The sequence below is a fragment of the Malus domestica genome, chromosome 16, assembly GCF_042453785.1.
Source record: "Malus domestica chromosome 16, GDT2T_hap1".
Lineage (NCBI taxonomy): Eukaryota > Viridiplantae > Streptophyta > Magnoliopsida > Rosales > Rosaceae > Malus > Malus domestica.
The window spans coordinates 21,874,562-21,892,659 of record NC_091676.1 but is presented as its reverse complement, the minus strand read 5'-3'; the positions used below and the strand labels follow the sequence as shown (position 1 = coordinate 21,892,659).

Here is an 18,098-nt window from a genome sequence, read left to right as displayed (position 1 = left end):
CCGGAGGTCTTGGAACAACATAAATCCGACCATGAATCTGCAAGAAATGTAAATAACACAAGATGTATCGTGATTCACCCCAAGGTTTGGGCTACGTCCACACTGATATTGTATTTCTGAGGGAGAGAAAGCTCTAAATGAGAGTGAGAGCTTTGAGAGGATGAGGGGGGCTTAAGAAATGGCCTCCTTTAATTGTGAGGGTGAGAAGTCCTTCAATAGAATAAGGGCTCCTCACTTATTACATATTTTCCCCTTCCTTTATTACATAATTACATTTAAGTCCCCCGAGTATTTGTACGAGATCTAAATACGGAGGCCCTAAGTATGGTATAAACAGTAGTCCCCCCCCCCAAGTCTTCAGTCAAGAGAGTCTTTTGGCTGGAGACTTGAAATTCAGTCCATGTGTGGGCCGAGGTAACTAGATGTCATCTTGAACTGATCCTCGGTATGCGGCGGTGCCTAATCTGAAATGATGCTCAATTAGAAGTAGCACATGTTGCGAGGCTGCTCGGTTTGTGGCTTATGTTGCCTTGGTTGGCTCGACTTGTGGCGTTGAAGGTGAGGGGGTCCCTTTTATAGAATAAGGGCTCACTCCTTAATACATAAGTGATGGGCTAGAGTTGATGCTTGCAGCGAGGCGGTTGCTCAATAGGCGGCGATACTCTTTAATGGTGGTGAGGGAGTCCCTTTTATAGAATAAGGGCTCTCTCCTCAATACATAAGTGATGGGTTAAGAGTGATGCTCGCGGCGAGGCGGTTGCTCAGTTGGCGGCGTTACTCTCTAATGAAGATGAGGGAGTCCCTTTTATAAAACAAGGGCTCGCTCCTCAGTACATGAATAATGGGTGCTCTCTAATGAAAGTGAGGGAGTCATTTTTATAGAATAAGGGCTCGCTCCTCAGTACATAAATAATGGGCTAAGTCCCCCAAGTATTTTTTATGAGGCCCAGTTGAGGCCCAATATATGGTACATAATGTAGTCCCCCAAGTCTTCAGTCAATAGAGTATGTTGGCTGGAGACTTCAAATTGAATCCATGTATGGGCCAAAGTGGCGGTTGTTCGGAAGCGGTATTTGTATACCCTGCACTGAAGCTTTGTAGGTGAAGCTTTGCAAGTGAAGCTTTGAAGCTGGAGCTCTGTAAATGAAGCTTTTGAAGCTAAAGCTTTTGTAAATGAAGCTTTTGAAGCTAGAGCTCTGTAAATGAAGCTTTTGAAGCTAGAGCTCTGTAAATGAAGCTTTTGAAGCTAGAGCTTTTGGAAATGAAGCTTTTGAAGCTAGAGCTCTGTAAATGAAGCTTTTGAAGCTAGAGTTTTTGTAAATGAAGTTTTTGAAGCTGGAGCTCTGTAAATGAAGCTTTTTGAAGCTAGAGCTTTTGTAAATGAAGTTTTTGAAGCTGATTGACATGAGTGATGCTCATGAATGTTTATATTGATTGATATGAGTGATGCTCATGGATGTTGGCATAAGTGATGTTATGGATGTTGACATGAGTGATGCTCATGAATGTTTATGTATGATTGATATGAGTAATGCTCATGAATGTTTATGTATGATTGACATGAGTAATGCTCATGTATAATTTGGAAGTACTGGACATACTTTTGATCACCTGGTTGGTGGTAATAGCAGCAGGTTGCCGAATAATTTTGGAGTACTGGGCGTACTTTTGATCACCTGGTTAGTGGTAATAGCGACAGGTTGCCGAATAATTGTGGAGTACTGGGCGTACTTTTGATTACCTGGTTGGTGATAATAGAAGGCCTGGCTCTTTTGGGCATATGGGCCTTCGCCGTCCACATGACATTGCAGCCCATTTATTTTGGGCTTTGCAGTTTTTATATTTATTTTATATTTTTTTATTATTACCCTCTGATGGGGTTTATACAGATGTCTCCGAAAGATAAGAAAAATAAATCACATCATATAAAAACAAAAAAAGTAAATCACATCATTCTGGTGGGATGTTTATTCCTTGCTTTTGCTTTCTCTTTTACTTTCTCTTTTGCTTTCTTCTTTTCTTGATCTCCCCGTTCCAATAAAACTCACCCCTCTCTTACTCATCCCTCCTTCCTGGCCCTGCTCCATTTTCTGAGCACATATAATAAGATGTGACTCTTCCTTTTGTCTTTTTGTCTTTTTCTTTTTTCTTTTTCCAGCAGGTGGCAGACATCTTCTTTTCTCTTTCAGTCTTCTTCCAGTCACGATCAAACAGCTGGAAAGTAGGATTGGACATCTTCTTTTGAGCCATTACATGCTTCATCTTCTTCCAGTCACGATCAAACAGCTGGAAAGCTTCGAGAAACTTATCGCGCTCCTGCTTCGTCCAGCTCTCTTTCAACTTGGTAATTGTATACGGTTTCCAGATTTTCTTGCTCTAATCATCCACTGACATCGACGCGGCGTTTGCGGGCACAGACGAAGACGTGCAGGCAGCAGTGGTACTAGTCGCCGCCATAGCTGAAGTAACACCAGTTGTCAGCGGCGGCATATGATTGAGACCTAGAGGGCCCATATTGGTATTCATGGGATCGAATAAGTAGAAACCTTGAGCATTTCCAGAAGTTTCTCTCCAATTCCATGGTGGAACTCCACCTGGTGTAATTGCATCAGCTTTTTTTTGAAAATTGCACGAAAGAATCGACCTTTGAGAGAGTCGGGCTTTTGTACTGCAGATTCTTGCTTCTAGGCGCTTGCCAAAAACACTTGCAGTGCAAGCACTTATGAGGAAAAATCGTCGTGGGACTTTGACAGAGCCTAAATCGAAGACAACCCAGCTTTTGGAGATCGTCGGAGAACCCAGCTTTTTCGATTCCAAGAACAGATTCTTCCTCCAGCTCCAAAGCCTCCAACTTTCAGCTCCCAAAACCCAACTCCACAAATCGACAAGAAAAGATTCAATCTTTGGGAAAGATCCAAAAGCAGAGACCCTTCAAATTCAATGCAGTGCTTCTTCTTCCTCAGGCATGACATCAATGTATAAATACCTTTTACTTTTTTCCCTCCATCTTTGCCCTCACCTGGCAGAAATGACGCTCATTTGATAAGAAAAGTAGGATTGGAGAAAGAGAAAATGAACAAAACGTGGGTTTTGGCCGTCGTTTTGGGAGGATCAGAAGGGCAAATTCGCTTCAGGTGCTTCATAACTTGTGGTACCCTTTTCTTTATCTTCAGTAACAGCAGGGACAAAGCTGAGCAAGTGGCTGGTGGGGAGGCCAGCATATGACTCGTCTATTTGAGACGGAAACCAAAATGTTACGTTTTGAGGCTCAGAAAGTTGCTGGGCTTGAGATTCTGAGTTCGAAGGATTCGAGTCGGGAGCTGAAACTGAGTCGGAGAGACAAGTCTTAGAAAAGACGTTGCTTTTATCTCTGTCGTTTTCTTTTTCTTCAAAACAGAGAGATGGGCTTTTCTCGGTATTTAGAGAGAGAATCTTAGGATTTTTAGAGAGAATGTGGTGTTTTTGGTTTTTGTAGAGGTGAAAGAGATCAGATGCAAGAGAGAGGCAGAAAGAGTTTTGGTCGTCTCTTGGGTTTTGCAAATTCATGGAAAAGGTGAAAAAATGAAAGAGAACCGACACAGCTTTTCATGTCGTTTCCTACAGATGGCACCAAATGTTGATGCACAAAACTAGAGGTCTTGGAACAACGTAAATCCGACCGTGAATTTGCAAGAAATGTAAATAACACAAGATGTATCGTGGTTCACCTCAAGGTTTGGGCTACGTCCACACTGATATTAAATTTCTGAGGGAGAGAGAGCTCTGAATAAGAGTGAGAGCTTTGAGAGGATGAAGGGGGCTTAAGAAATGACCTCTTCTAATTGTGAGGGTGAGGAGTCATTTTATAGAATAAGGGCTCCTCACTTATTACATATTTGCCCCTTCTTTTATTACATAATTACATTTAAGTCCCCCGAGTATTTGTACGAGATCTAAATACGGAAGCCCTAAGTATGGTATAAACATACTTGAAACCCCAATTTTCTTGCTTATTGTTGGGTGGTGGGATGACGGTTTTAGCTAAAAGCCATCGTTTGACACTAAATGAGACATCTCCAGTCATTTAATATAATTAATTGGACGACATTCAAATATATGACGTTTTCGAAACACGAAAGATGACACTTTTCCACCGTCATTTTATACTAGTAATTTTGATTTGATTGATTTTTTTTTAAACTGATAGTGGAAAAAAGCTTTGTTGTCGTTGTTGTAACTGATGGTGGCCTAAAAATTAAAAGATTTTGATCTTCAAACTATATTGCAAAGATAATTATTAAAATAGATGAGAATATTGAAGGAGAATGTCCAAATAAAGACCCAAAATAAAATTAAATAAAAGATTATGTAGTATTGGTCTAATCATCCAAAATATTGGTGAGAAATTCTATAAATGGAAATAGAGGAACCTATTGCTTTGGGGAACCAATTGGCTTGTTGGATGATGAAGATGAGTAAGAAGCACTCCAACAGTTCAAGAATGATGTTGTTACATAGCTAGTATTTTAGATAGTCTGAACGCCAAATGAAGAAATTATTGGGTAAGACGTTGTATACAATAGTCATCACATAATCAACTATCGCATGCATGCACTGGTTACAGATGATCAATTATCAAGAGAAAGAAATTAAAATTTTATTTTATTTTATACAAGAATCGGTCGTATGTAGAAAGCTCTCTAAGACACGTGCATGTTTCATGACACAAATACGTGATATGGAATCCAAATATATACCTGAACACATGCGCACGCTCAAGGAACTACTCCATGCACACTCACGACTTGATTGTTTCGAGTCACACAATCCCAACTTATCATGTGGATAATCATTTCATCCCAATTTATGGTACATAGACTGATACCACTATTGCTAACTGGCTATGGTAGTGGAATCTTAGAATAATTTTCAATACCATGTGAAAAAGAAGTGAGTGTGTTTGAGTGGATATTTAATGCTAGGCTTAGTGAGAGTGGAGGCCCAAGAACACAAAAAGAAAAGGGACAAGTCGATAGCCCAAGAGGAATTAAAAATCATTTTTGCCAAGAAATAGGCAATAGGCCTAAGAGAGAAGTGACACTTAGAAGGGCAGCTCATCCCAACAAAAAGTACTTTTCGAGGACATCACCAAAAGGCAAAGCTTGGACAATCGGGCTAAAAAGTCTATAAAAGCAGCAAGGGCTACCAGAGACAAGGACACTCAACCAATCAATCAAAAGACATCCCACTTTGCTCTCAGACAAGTTAGAAACCAGAAAGCTTTAGTTGTCCAGACTATGCTCTTTTAGTCATAGATTCACCATAGAAAGTCATATTTTGTCAAGTTTTAGAAGCTCTGCTACTTTTCCTCACTGTTGTCGTATCGAATCCCTTTTGTAAACTCATTTTACCTTTCATTCCCCAAAGATTACAACCCTTATAAGACACAAAGAGAAATGGTCGCAAGAAATTGAACCTTGCCTGACAAGGTTATAATCTTACCCGAATCTCTTTTGTTTGTGCTTACATAAAGTAGATATATTGTTTAATGCATCTTTCTTTGTGTTTTAAACCACTTTCAGCTGCTTTTCAAAGTTCATTTGTGATTAATCTAGCTAAACTAATTAACCTTGCTTCTTTAGTGTTAACTGTAATCAAAGAAATAGTTGGAAAGGCCCTGAACTCCCTTTATTTGGACATATAATAGTATGAGTAAAAGTCCTTATTTACAAGGCAAGAAAAGAACCTTATACATACTTAACTCATCTATAACAATCCAGTAAGATCAAGAAGTCCAAGTAACTTGTGGCGCATGTAATCAACGTAGTAAATAACCAAAAAAGAACAATTTGTTATACAAAGATAATAGCGGCACGCTCAAATCCATATTAGTTTTGATTGTGAGCTTCAAGGCCTAACAAAGGCCCCACAAAGGCATCATTCAAACTAATAGCAAACTCATATTGCAGCACACCAAGCAGCAAACCTTGCCTGACAGGCAAGACCCCGGGGAGCTGTGCGAGGGACAGATCTAGCCTGAACATAGTTTTGGCACGCTCGGTGGGATCCATTTTGTGATATTGTATGCCAAGACGAATTGAAGATCAAACGTTTAGGTGGAAGGTTAAATTTGGGCAACCTCTCTGTCCAATAGAAGTAGGCATGACAGATCACCCAGAGGATTTTCATTCACTACACGGCCCTACAATCTTAGAGAGCCCGACCTCTTTTAAGAAGTCGGTTGAAAAAGTCACTAATGAAGATTTGCAAGCCACCATGGTGCAAGTACTGAGAAGTATGGAGAATATCTCTCTAGAGACCAAAGGAGAGGTTAGCAAGCTATGTTCCTTAACAAGAACTCTATAGAGAAAGTTGGAGTTAGAGTACTCTACACCAAAGGATGGTTACACCAGGGAAAGAATCATCGAGCCAAGCCTAAAAAATGAACCAATAATTCCTTTGTTCCGCTTACTTGAAGAAAAGACGAACAAGGGGAAAAGGAAGGAAGAGGCTAAAACTAGTCGGTGAGAAAATGAAGAGTTTCAAGAAACAGGCTTGCCCGATTGTCCACCACCACCAGATGTTAGAAGGCAGGTTAAGTAAGAAGGGATAAAGGTTGGTGCGTCTAACTCAGTGGGAGAAACAAGCGGAAATGGCTTATCCACAACTGGGGGAAGTTTCTTCCTTACAGCCAGACCCATAAAGGGAAGCTTTCTCAAGCGTCGATCACATCCCGAAGTGAGGGACTCACTATCCCTCATACAATAATATGGCTAACCAACAATTCGGGAATGAATTGGCAGAATTGAGAAGGATAGTAGTATAGAATGCAACCGTATGCCCGCCCAATGTTTAAGATAACATATTATAAGCCTTATCCTGAGTACATTGATGAGCATAATCATTTCCCTTTCAATTTCAAGATGTTTGTGTTCCCAACTTTTAATGGAGAAGACTGTAATGTGTCTTTCAGATATCACATCTTCAAATTTTCAAATCACTGTTTGGCGTTCGAGGACAACCCCAACTAAAAATTGGGATTTTTTGGAAGTTCATTGGTAGGCTTGGCTTCCCAATGGTACTCTCTGTTACCCCTCCCCCCCCCCCCCCCAAAAATTCCATTGCCAACTTGAGGGTAGATGGATATGGCCTTTCATGAGTAGTTTTATAGGATGGAACATGAAATGACCATTAATGATCTGGTGAAAGTGAAGTAATATGAAAATGAGTCTACGGAGTATTTTATGATGAGTTTCAAGAAGACCAGGATGAGATGCCAGTTCCCAATCAACCATGCTCAACTCATAGCCATCACCCATAAGGCTCTGAGACTACCCCTGAGGAAGAAGTTCTATGATGTACAGTTTAACGAGCTTCAAGAGCTGGTGATTACGGCCACGAAGTATGAAAAGTTGGCAGAAGAACACAAGTGAAGCACTCATCCAAAGTGCCCCCATTTTATAAAAGCAAAACACCAATACATTAACTGGAGTTTGAAGGTCTAGAGGCGAGAGAAAATTATAATAGCCTAGGGGAAGGGATAAAGTTATGTGCTGCAGAAATGACCACTTCTTTCAAGCTTTTGATAGTGAAGGGATTAGTTCAACCCATCAAAGACCAGAAGATCGCACCTATGAAGCCTCTAAAGTATTAGTCATATGCCTTTGACATAACCAAAGTCGTAGACATTTAAGAGGAACTGGTGAGGGCTCGAATAATCTTGCTCGACAACACCAAAAAGATGCCTAAACTTGAAGAACTTAGAGGGAATAAGTATTGCAAGCTCCACTATACCTTCAACCACTTCATTGCCAATTGTGTGCAATTCAGAGATTAGATCCAAGACCTTATAGTCAAAGGAAAATTATTACTGGCGAAACCCCAGGCCAACATGATGGTTGGCATAGATCCATTCCCAGAAGCCCCAATCAACATGATAAATCTTAATTGGGTTGAAATGGGGAAATGAAAAGTTACCTTGGATGAAAGATGAGAAAGAAAGCAAGCATGTAGGCTTACAAAAGGTGTCAGGAGGTTGCCCGATAAGGCCCAAGCAATTGTTATCAAATGAGTAGTTTTGTATAGCAAATGCCAATGTGAGTGTGAGCTTGAGGTACCATCATCAAGTGCCATCATTAATCGAGAATTGGTCAGAATTAGAGAGATAGAGGAACATAACACCCGCTTGAGTATTCTTCAGACTACAGTGACAATCAAGGAGATTACTAAGAATGTGTTCCAGAGGTTGGGAGGAGATTCAAAGCTTAAGGGTTTGTCTGAAGTGTTTAGAAATTTTGAAGCTTATGAAGAAGTAGAAGATAAAGAAGCGAGGTTGCCACGCTGGGTGGATGTTAAGGCTTCCCAACCAACCAACTATGGTAGCATGAGACAAGAAAGGCTTGAAAGAACCATGAGCTCGTTACCACCAGTTACAAAGGTGAATTCAGCCTAACTAGGCTGAAATTGGTACGTAGTGGGCAAAGACGGAAATGCCTGTTCGAGAAATGGGGGCATCCATGATAAAAAGGGTTCATAGGCAACACAAAGCTTATATGAACTCACTAAGAATGCTTATTGTTTCAGAAGCTTCTGAAAATGTTAAGTTTGAAATGTTTACCCAGGGAAGAGATAGACGACTCAGTTAAAGAAGCAAGAAAAAAAAATAGAGAGGGCTAATAGCAAGGCTAGGCTAAAGGCGTAGGGGATCGTGTTCCTCAAAACCCTCATCTAGGGAAGTACAAAATATTAAGAAGAGCCCAAGAGATCATGGTGATGGTACCTGCACCAGGTTAGAATCCATAGTCTATTTGTTTTGAAACCATTTCTCCTGAAAGAGGGATGCCTCCACTATCACAAGAGGATATTCCATATGGAACTTTAAGGCAGCTGCATGATTTTAACGCCATAGGAGAGGATGAAGTGCCCGAGTTGATGTTAACCAAAGATACTCAAGCATGGATGGATCAGTTTCTGTGCTAGATTGGGGAGAAAAAGGAATGAACACTTGGACCTAGCAACTTTTATGTGAACATGACCTATGTACTGCCAGCCATGTTTTGTGCAGAACCAAATCAACCAGAAGTAATGAAGGATGATTATGTAGCACAAGAGCCAACGATGGCATTTGTAAACATTGAATAAGTTAGTAAGGAATAATCAAGCTTGGAAAACTCACCTGATCCTATGTAAAGAGAACCCCAAGAAGGTTTATTCTGACAAGATGGTGTTTAAAAAGCCAAATCTAGCCTTAACAAACCATCTAAAGCCCATATATGTGACAACTCATCAGGAATGAGTTCCTTTCAAAAGGGTGTTGATAGATGGGGAGGCAGCAGTTAATGTGCTACCACTTAAACAGATAAAGAGCCTTTGCAGAGGTGAAGAAAACCTTATACCTACTGATCTCACATTGTCTAGTTTTTATGGAGTTATCACCAACCAAAACTCATGGGATACTGCCCTTAGAGGTAGACTAGGGATCTAAGAAAATTATATTGGCATTCTTTATGGTAGATAGCAGCTCTATCTATGAGGCGACGCTAGGAGGGGATTGGATACACCAGAGTCTATCTGCACCATCTACCTTGCACAAACAAGTTGTTGTATATCATGAACCTACCATTGCACCACAAGGATTTTGGGAGATAGTGGAGGCCAAGTCACAACCATTTCTCCCCATAGCTAATGTTGCTGATGACAATTTCTACAATCCCAATGTTGGGATCCTACAATGTCTAAGTGCTGATCAGAATGGCCGCCCTACCAAGGTGACGGCCCAAAAGCTCTTAGAACAAAGACTTTGTCTCACCCAGGAAGAATAGGACATGCCTCATATTGTCCATGTCTGCCAACACCAATGATGATAAACCAGAAGAGAAAGGACCAAGTAATAGCAGTCAGGTCCTTAATCAAGAGGTTGTTAGACTATGTGAGAGAATAAAGAGAGATCAAGGAGAGCTCACATCTACCCTGCCCGCCAACACCAATGAGCTCATATTAATTGCTTTAAATTTCAGCATAGTGTAGATGTGGTTGATGTTAATGCAAACTTGTTGCTGGGTGCATGACTCTAGTATAGAATAATCGGCGTTTATTTTCCCCGTTTGCAAGTTGCTATGAACCAATAATTATGACAATTAAAAACGGAGCTAAAATCAACATGCGTAAATAAAGAAAGCAACATATTTTTGGATTTTTCATTTTTTTTTTTTTTTTTTTGTGTTTTTGAAAACTTAGGTATATATATGCATATAGAAATTTAAACTAATAGTAAAATGAAAAATCAAACGAAAAGTAAAATAAGGAATGAGTTTAGAAGAATTAGGTTACCTCCCAATAAGAGCTTTATTTTAAGTCTGTAGCTAGACGTCGCAGAAGTCCGGTGGCTAGATCACTGGTTCCTTCAGAGTTAGAGACTCGCTTGCACCAAATTTCCCTATGCATGGTTTTAGTTGATGTTTGGTAACCTTCAATGAGAAATCTGTGCCCTCAACCTTGATGTCCACATTATCATTCTGAAAAACTTTAGTAACTAGAAAAGGATATTTCCATCGAGACTCTTGTTTCCCTGGAGATGATTTGAAATAGGAACTTAACAACCACACTTTTTTACCAGGCTGTATTTTCTTAACATTTGGGCTGCCTGGCAAATTTTCATGTTTTTTCATAATGTTAATCGGCTGGTCATCATGTAGCACCCTTTGTTGCTGTGGTTTAGAACTTATGCAATCATGAGTCAAATTCAGGGGCTTTATGGACAGATGGTCAGTTGATGATCTGATCATAAACTCGGCACTCGGTAAACCATCTAATGCCTCAACACGCATGCATTCTTGTTTATCACCTGAATGTATGCTTGCTTCAAACAACCTAAAAACAATTGTTTGATCTTCGACCCAAAATGTTAGTGTTCCGACTTCAACATCAATAAGAGTCCGAGCTGCTGCTAGGAATAGGCGGCCTAAAATGATGGGTGTTGTCAAATCCTCATCCATGTCCAACACCATAAAATCAGCTGGTAAATACAAATTGTCAACCTTCATAATAACATCTTCAATGATCCCTCTAGGATAGGTAATTGAACGGTCAGCCAATTGAATAATGTTGGAGGTTGGCTTTAGCTCTCTTTCACCTAAACGTTTAAAAACAGAATAAGGCATTAAGTTTACACTAGCACCTAAATCAATTAAAGCACTTTTAAAATCAGAATTGCCAATAGTACAAGAGATAGTAAAACTCCCTGGATCTTTTTTGTTTTGGGGGCAACTTGTGTAATAGAACTAAGCTACATTGTTCTGTAAGAATCACATTTTCAAACTCAACGAGCTTCTTTTTCTTTGTGCAAACATCCTTAAAAAACTTTCCATAAGATGGAATGTTCTTAATTGCATCAATTAACGGTAGATTAATTTGAACTTTAGCTAAAGTCTTCATAAAATCTGTTAACTGTTGATCTTTAGCTTTAGGTTTCAACCTTTTAGGATAAGGCATAGGAGGCACATAAACCTGTTTTGCAGTTTTTGTGGTATTTTCGGATCTGTCTTGGGACTGCCCAGAATCTGCAGAAATTGCAGAATCTGCAAAAATTGCAGATTTAGTTTGGGGCTGTTCTGTTGCCTGCGAATTTCCAGTAGAATTTTCATGTCCGTTGTCGTAACTTATGCCAGACCGCAAAGTCCGTATAGCATTGCATTCTTCTCGTCCTCTTGGATTAGGTACTGTTTGACTAGGAAATGTACCAGGTGCTCTTTCTGAAACCTGCAACGCAATCTGCTCAATTTGTTTTTCCATATTTTTCATTGATGCATGCAAATTTTGGATTTCTTGACTGGTAGTATTGGCTAATTTTTCAATTGCTATCTCCCATGTAGCCTTAGGTGTAGCAAGTTGCTTATGAATATGTTGTAATGCCCTTCAGGTTGAAAAATGTTTGTGCTACTTACCAAAGGGCAATAAATGCTATTTTCCATGATTTGATCGGGCATAGCATGGAGATATACATTGATGACATTGTGGTGAAGTCTAAATCTGAATATCAGCATTTGGAAGACCTCATACAAGCTTTGTTGAGAATTAGAACCCACAAGTTGAAGATGAATCCTAGAAAATGTGCCTTTGGGGTTAGATCAGGCATCTTTATAGGGTTCCTGATCCATCAAAAAGGTGTAAAAGTGGACAAGAACAATGCTAGGGCTATAATGGAATCATTCCCCCCCCCCAACTAACAAAGTGCAATTGCAAAGGCTGCTTGGGAAGATTAACTTTTTTAGGAGATTCATTGTTAGTCTGGCGGGCAAAATCCAACGTTGAATTTTTTGTTAAGATTAAAGAGTCAAGAAAAATTTGAGTGGGGCCCTCAATACCAAGAGGCCTTTGATAAAATGAAGACTTGCCTAGCCTCTCCTCCAGTGCTCATGCCTCCCCAAAGGGGGAAGCCTTTAAAGTTCTACATCTCAACATCTGAGAAATCAATAGGGAGTTTATTGGCTCAGAATAATGAAGGGGGAAAAGAGCAAGCAATATATTACCTCAGTAGGATCCTCACCGAGGTAGAAATAAGATATACCCCAATTAAGAATCTATGTTTAGCCTTGTATTTCAATGCCAGCAAATTAAGACACTACATGTTGCCTTGCCATATTTATATAATTGCTTAAACTGATATGATCAAGTACATGTTGTCCAAGCCAATGCTGATTGGAAGAATTAGGAAATGGATCCTAGCACTATCCGAGTTCAGTTTTTAGTATGTACCTCATAGGGCAGTAAAGGGACAAGTAATTGCAGACTTCCTAGCAAAGCACCAAGAATCCAAGGAGGAACTTGTCAACATCCCCAGAACTTTGGAAGTGGCTAGCCTCTGGATCCCACCTAGTAAAGCTCATTTGGGCAATGAGGAATTGATTCAGCAAGAAGTAAAAAGAATAACTAACCTATGGATCACTCCATGGAGGTTATATTTCAATGGATCTTGAACATAGCATGTTGCTGGAGCTGGACTTGTCATCATTGATCCAAATGGAATTCAGCATTGCTATTTATTCCTTCTGGATTACAAGGATACTACCGACAACAAGGCAGAATATGAGGCATTGATTATTGGCTTAGAGATTCTAATAGACTTGGGGGCAGCTGAAGTAGAAGTGTATGGTGATTCTGAGTTGGTGATTAATCAATTAGATGGAGAGTACAAGTGCAGACATACCACAATGGCATGGTATTACTTGGCAGCTACTCAATTATTAGATTATTGGGGTAATGAAATAACAATTAACCATATTCCTAGATAAGCAAGTGTGATTGCCAATGAATTGGCACATAAGGCTTCTAGAGCACAGGTTCAAGAGAGATAACCTGAGATGAAGTAGAGATCCAAAGGAAAAGTCTTCCTTCTATCTTTGAGAATGGATTTAACCTGGAGGCAATGACTAAAAAGCCTGAGATAGAGGACTAGAGAACATCTACCATCTAGTACTTGAAGAACCCTTATCTTCCCACTAGTAAGAAGATCAAACGACATGCAATTAAGTTTGTTATGTGGGATAAAACTTTGCTGAGAAAGACTCCATATGGACTTTTGTTAAAATGCTTATGTTTGGAAAAATCAATGAGGGTGATGACTAAGGTGCATAAAGGCATTTGTGGAGCACACCAAGCCGGGACAAAAATGTGATGGTTGCTGTGAAGATATGGTTACTTCTGGCCTGACATGGAGGAAGAGTGTAAAGCTTATGCTAAAGGATATGAAGAATGTCAAAGACATAGACCTTTCCAGCACACACCATCAGTGCCCTTGAATCCAGTAGTAAAGTCATAGCCTTTCAGAGGGTGGGCCATGGACTTTATCCGGTAAATATACCCAACTTCCAATAAGGGACACACCTTCATAATTGTGATGATTGACTACTTTACTAAATGGGTTGAGGCTTCAGTTGTGAGGACCATTAATTCAGCTACTGTGAAAAGGTTCATTAAGACCAAAATCCTACATATGTATGGGGTGCCTAAAACGATTGTTACATACAGAAGACCATCATTAATCTCAAAAGAAGTAGAAAAGTTAGTAGCCAAGTTTAAGATAAAGATGATCTAGTCTAGCCTTTATTATCCCCTATCTAATGGTCAAGCAGAAGTTAGCAACAAGATATTGGTGAACATCATTAAAAGAATAGTGGCAGATAGCCCAGAAAGGTGGCATGAGAAGTTGGGATATACTCTTTGGGCTTACAAAACCTTAAAAAGAGTAGGAACTAGGATCACTCCTTATGCATTGACATTTGGGCAAGATGCAGTGATCCTTATAAAGATCAATGTGAGCTATGTAAGGCTTCAGAACCAATTTAGTCTACATAGTGATGAGTTCATTTAGGCCATGTGTCAAGGAATTGAAGATTTGGATGTTGCCCGAATTGAAGCCCTAAACAAGATCCAGGAATGGAAAAAGGTTGTTGCCTGAGCCTACAACAAGAGGGTAAGGCTGAAGACTTTCAAAGAAGGAGAATTGGTATGGAAAACAGTTATACCCTTGGAAGCTCAAGTTTGAGGTTTTGGGTAGTGGAGTCCTACTTGGGAAGGCCTGTTTACCATTACCAAAGTATTAGACATAGGGGGTATTACTTGGCAGTTTTAGAGGGAGAGTTACAAAAACATCCAATCAATGCTAAATTTCTGAAGAAATACTGATAAGGATTTACTACTCATGTGAATGTGATAAAAACTCCTATAATACTTGCAAGAATCACAAGGTTGTTGTAGTATAAACGGATCTCGTAAGGTCATTCTCCACAGGGATTATTAAATCATTCGAAACAAACCAAATTCCAAATAATTATTGTAAAGTAGAAATTGAGATGATTGATTTTATAACCTATTTAAATTAAAAACGAATTTAACTATTAAAGATAAGACAATCTGCAATATTAAAACTAGAGGGAAAAGAAAACAGTTTTGGGAGAAATCAAACTAAGAAAGCACTAGGGTTCCACCGTCACCTAGCAATCCTATGAACTTTTACCAATTACTTATGATCTACACATGCCATTTTGAAGGTTAGGTTTTCCTAATTTATATTCTACTTGGAACCTCCAACATAGAACGTATATCTAACTTACAACCCGTCCGGACGTTCGGATCAAATATGAACATGAAAGTCTCATTATGCTTTATGAAAACCCTTTGAAAAACCATGCAACCCTTAAGACGTGGTGTTCATCCTAAGTGAAATTACAATTATTAATCACAAGAAGCCAACGTCAATTTCAAGGAATCTTCCGACCAAAATTGCATCAAATTACTTTTCTAAAGATCCTAATGGTGATCAGGCATTATGACAATTAGATAGTTTTTATCCTGGTAATTAACAATTCAAAGTATGCATGCAATCAATCATAAGCAATTAAATAAAAATCACATATTCATGCTAAGGCTCAAGGCTTCACCCTAGCAATAGGAATTAGTTACGCATATTCATAATTGAAATCATAGAAAATATTATTAAGAAAAGGATTTAAAACACCTTCAAGTAGAAAATCTCCAAAACCCTAGCAATTCTTTCTGTCTCCAAAATTCCATAAAATAAAGCGTAGTCCAAAAAATTGTAGACGGCCAAGCAATATATCTGCTAAGCCCCCACACAAACCCTAAAAACAGGTCCTTTATCCCACTAGGAAACTAAAAAAAATAATCAAATAAAATAGGAAACATAACCCTAAATTAAATAGTAAAATTCACCTAAAATCTGAACAGCCACGTTTTGGACCCATAAGCTGCTCCAAAATTGGCCCAATATAGCTGGATCTAATGTTTGGAATATTTTGAACACTTCTCCAGAAGGCCATGAAACCATCCGATGTCATCTTGGGCTCCAAAAACGCAATTTAAGCCCAGAAATGTCATTTTCCAGCACCGCGCACTGCTCCTTTATTTTATCGCCAGAAAATAACCACTTGGTGGAAAAATCCCAAATTTTTATACGATCAAGCTAAGTGACTCACGAACGTCCTTCAACTAGAATTACTCCAAAATTCGTCCATTTGGTCCTGTTTTTTCTCCAGAGGAAGTCGAAAGTCCTATATTGAAAATACAATTCAAAGTATCAAAATTCTTCCAAAATATACTAAGATTAGGGTAAATTATATAATATAAAATCTACTCATCAAAATACCCCCAAACTTAGCTTTTTGCTTGTCCTCAAGTAAAATAAAACTAGAAAACAAAAATAAAAACTAACAAACTAAAGACTTAACTGAAACTAACTAACAAAAATTTTCACCTTCAAAGTTGCAATCCATAGAACATGTTAAAAATCAGAACATCTTTTCAAAAGTTCTAACTAATCCCACCACAGAGTCTAAGCCATTTAGAATCAATTAGAAAAGAATTCACAAACTTCCTTTGGTGTAAAGTGAACCAACATAGCTAACGAGACTCAACTAAAACCCTCACCTCTTGTCTTCTTTATTCATACTCCACACATACTAACTTCACATATATATATTTTTTTCTTTTTCAAAATTTTTAATTAATTTTTTTTCTTTCAATAACAGTAGTGGTCATGCAATGTCAGTTCACTTAAGCTTTCAATCCAACCCATGTAGCGAGCTTTAGGTCAATGACTCCCAAACCACTAGGGCTTTAGGGCACTAGGTGTAGAACACCCCTAAGGACTTATTAACCCGAGCTGAAAAGGCTACGAAACCAACTAACCACCCTACCCCATGCCAAAACTTTACCGTTTGACACGAGAATCAATGCTGATTAGGCAGGACTGGCTCGGTTACTAGGCAAAACCTCGGGTGAGACAATTATTACTTTATAACACAATAATAATTGACTTTACTTAAAACAAAAATTAAAAATAAACTTAGACTAAAAGTAAGTGTTTCAATCTCACTCCCCACAAACCATGTTGGTGTGATGTGCAAAGTTCAAAGTATAATTCATGAATTAGTGTCTAAGCAACAATAAATAGAAAAGACTCTACTGTGGGATTAATCTTTACCATGTCCATTTGTTATAACGTTTAAAATAATTTATGGATATTAACTTAAAAAGAATGAAAATTCTTAACTGACATAAAAAAAAAATATTAAAAGCCTAAAATTTTCTTTCCCACCCCCAAACTTATTTCACACATTGTCCTCAAGGTGTGGAAAATAAATAGAAACTAAAAAAAAACAAAAAACAAAACTGGAAAAGATAAAATAAAAGTCTAGACTAAAAAACTAAAAGAAAAAGGAAAATAGAAAATAAACAAAGAAATTAAAATAAACAAAGGAGAGAACAAACAGAAAAGAAAGAAAAGAATCACTTGATTCGAAAGCAAGACCTAGGCCATGTGAAAGGCGTTGGAAACATAACAGAAAAATGATACAAAAGTGCGTCAGGCGCTGGGATCGAACTCCTGACCAGAAGCTTTATGAGGATGCGCGGACCAACACAGACAAGTCCACACCTGTGTCAACTTGCGCAACAACTGCTATAGAAACAGGTGTAGCAGCTGCATTTGTCATTTGAAAAAAAAAAAACCTAGCTATTATTGAACACACATAGGATTCCCTTCCACTAGCCTCGAGCTTTGCACCAAACAGCTCTCTTATGTCCGTTCCCATTCCCTTTTCAGACAAAGAAGTACAATAGTGTTATCTGTGAACCCTGAAGCCTCTCGTTCTCTCTAGAAAAATGGGAGACATCTCTCATTGCTCTCATTTCAAACCCATCTGTGTCAGAACTTTACTTGGATTCCAAAATAAAGATTAAAGAAAAATGGGCATTTTTCTCTATGTCTGAGGGTGTCTTAGAAACCCTAAGCCCTTCTCTCTAATAAACCCAAATGGTGAACGACACACCTCCATATCTGCTCTCTCTAGAAACTGAAATAGTTATGTCTATCCCATTTTCTCAGCCCTCCCTCTTTGTTTCACTCAGACCCCATATCGCTCTAAAATGAAAATTAGCTTTCCTTCTCTCTCATTTTTCTCAATCCTCGTAGCCCTCTCATCATTTCAAACCTCCCATTGTCTTCTTAGTTTGGCACCCCTCTTCATATAAGAGCCAAGCAACATACATACCCTGTGTCTCTCGAACCCATCCATGGTGGAGCGAAACATGCATGTCTGATT

At 38.9% G+C, this 18,098-nt stretch overlaps 1 protein-coding gene across 1 annotated transcript; it reads right to left on the bottom strand.

Annotated features, from left to right (window-relative positions):
• Nucleotides 1-3,111: 3,111 nt before the first annotated feature.
• Nucleotides 3,112-11,769, bottom strand: LOC114822277 (uncharacterized). Its single transcript, XM_029096604.2, has 3 exons — nt 11,268-11,769; nt 10,592-11,155; nt 3,112-3,326 (listed from the first exon to the last, which is right to left on the bottom strand). Exons 1-3 carry the CDS (start codon nt 11,767-11,769, stop codon nt 3,112-3,114), a joined length of 1,281 nt encoding a protein of 426 aa, XP_028952437.2.
• Between the last annotated feature and the right edge of the window lie 6,329 nt (nt 11,770-18,098).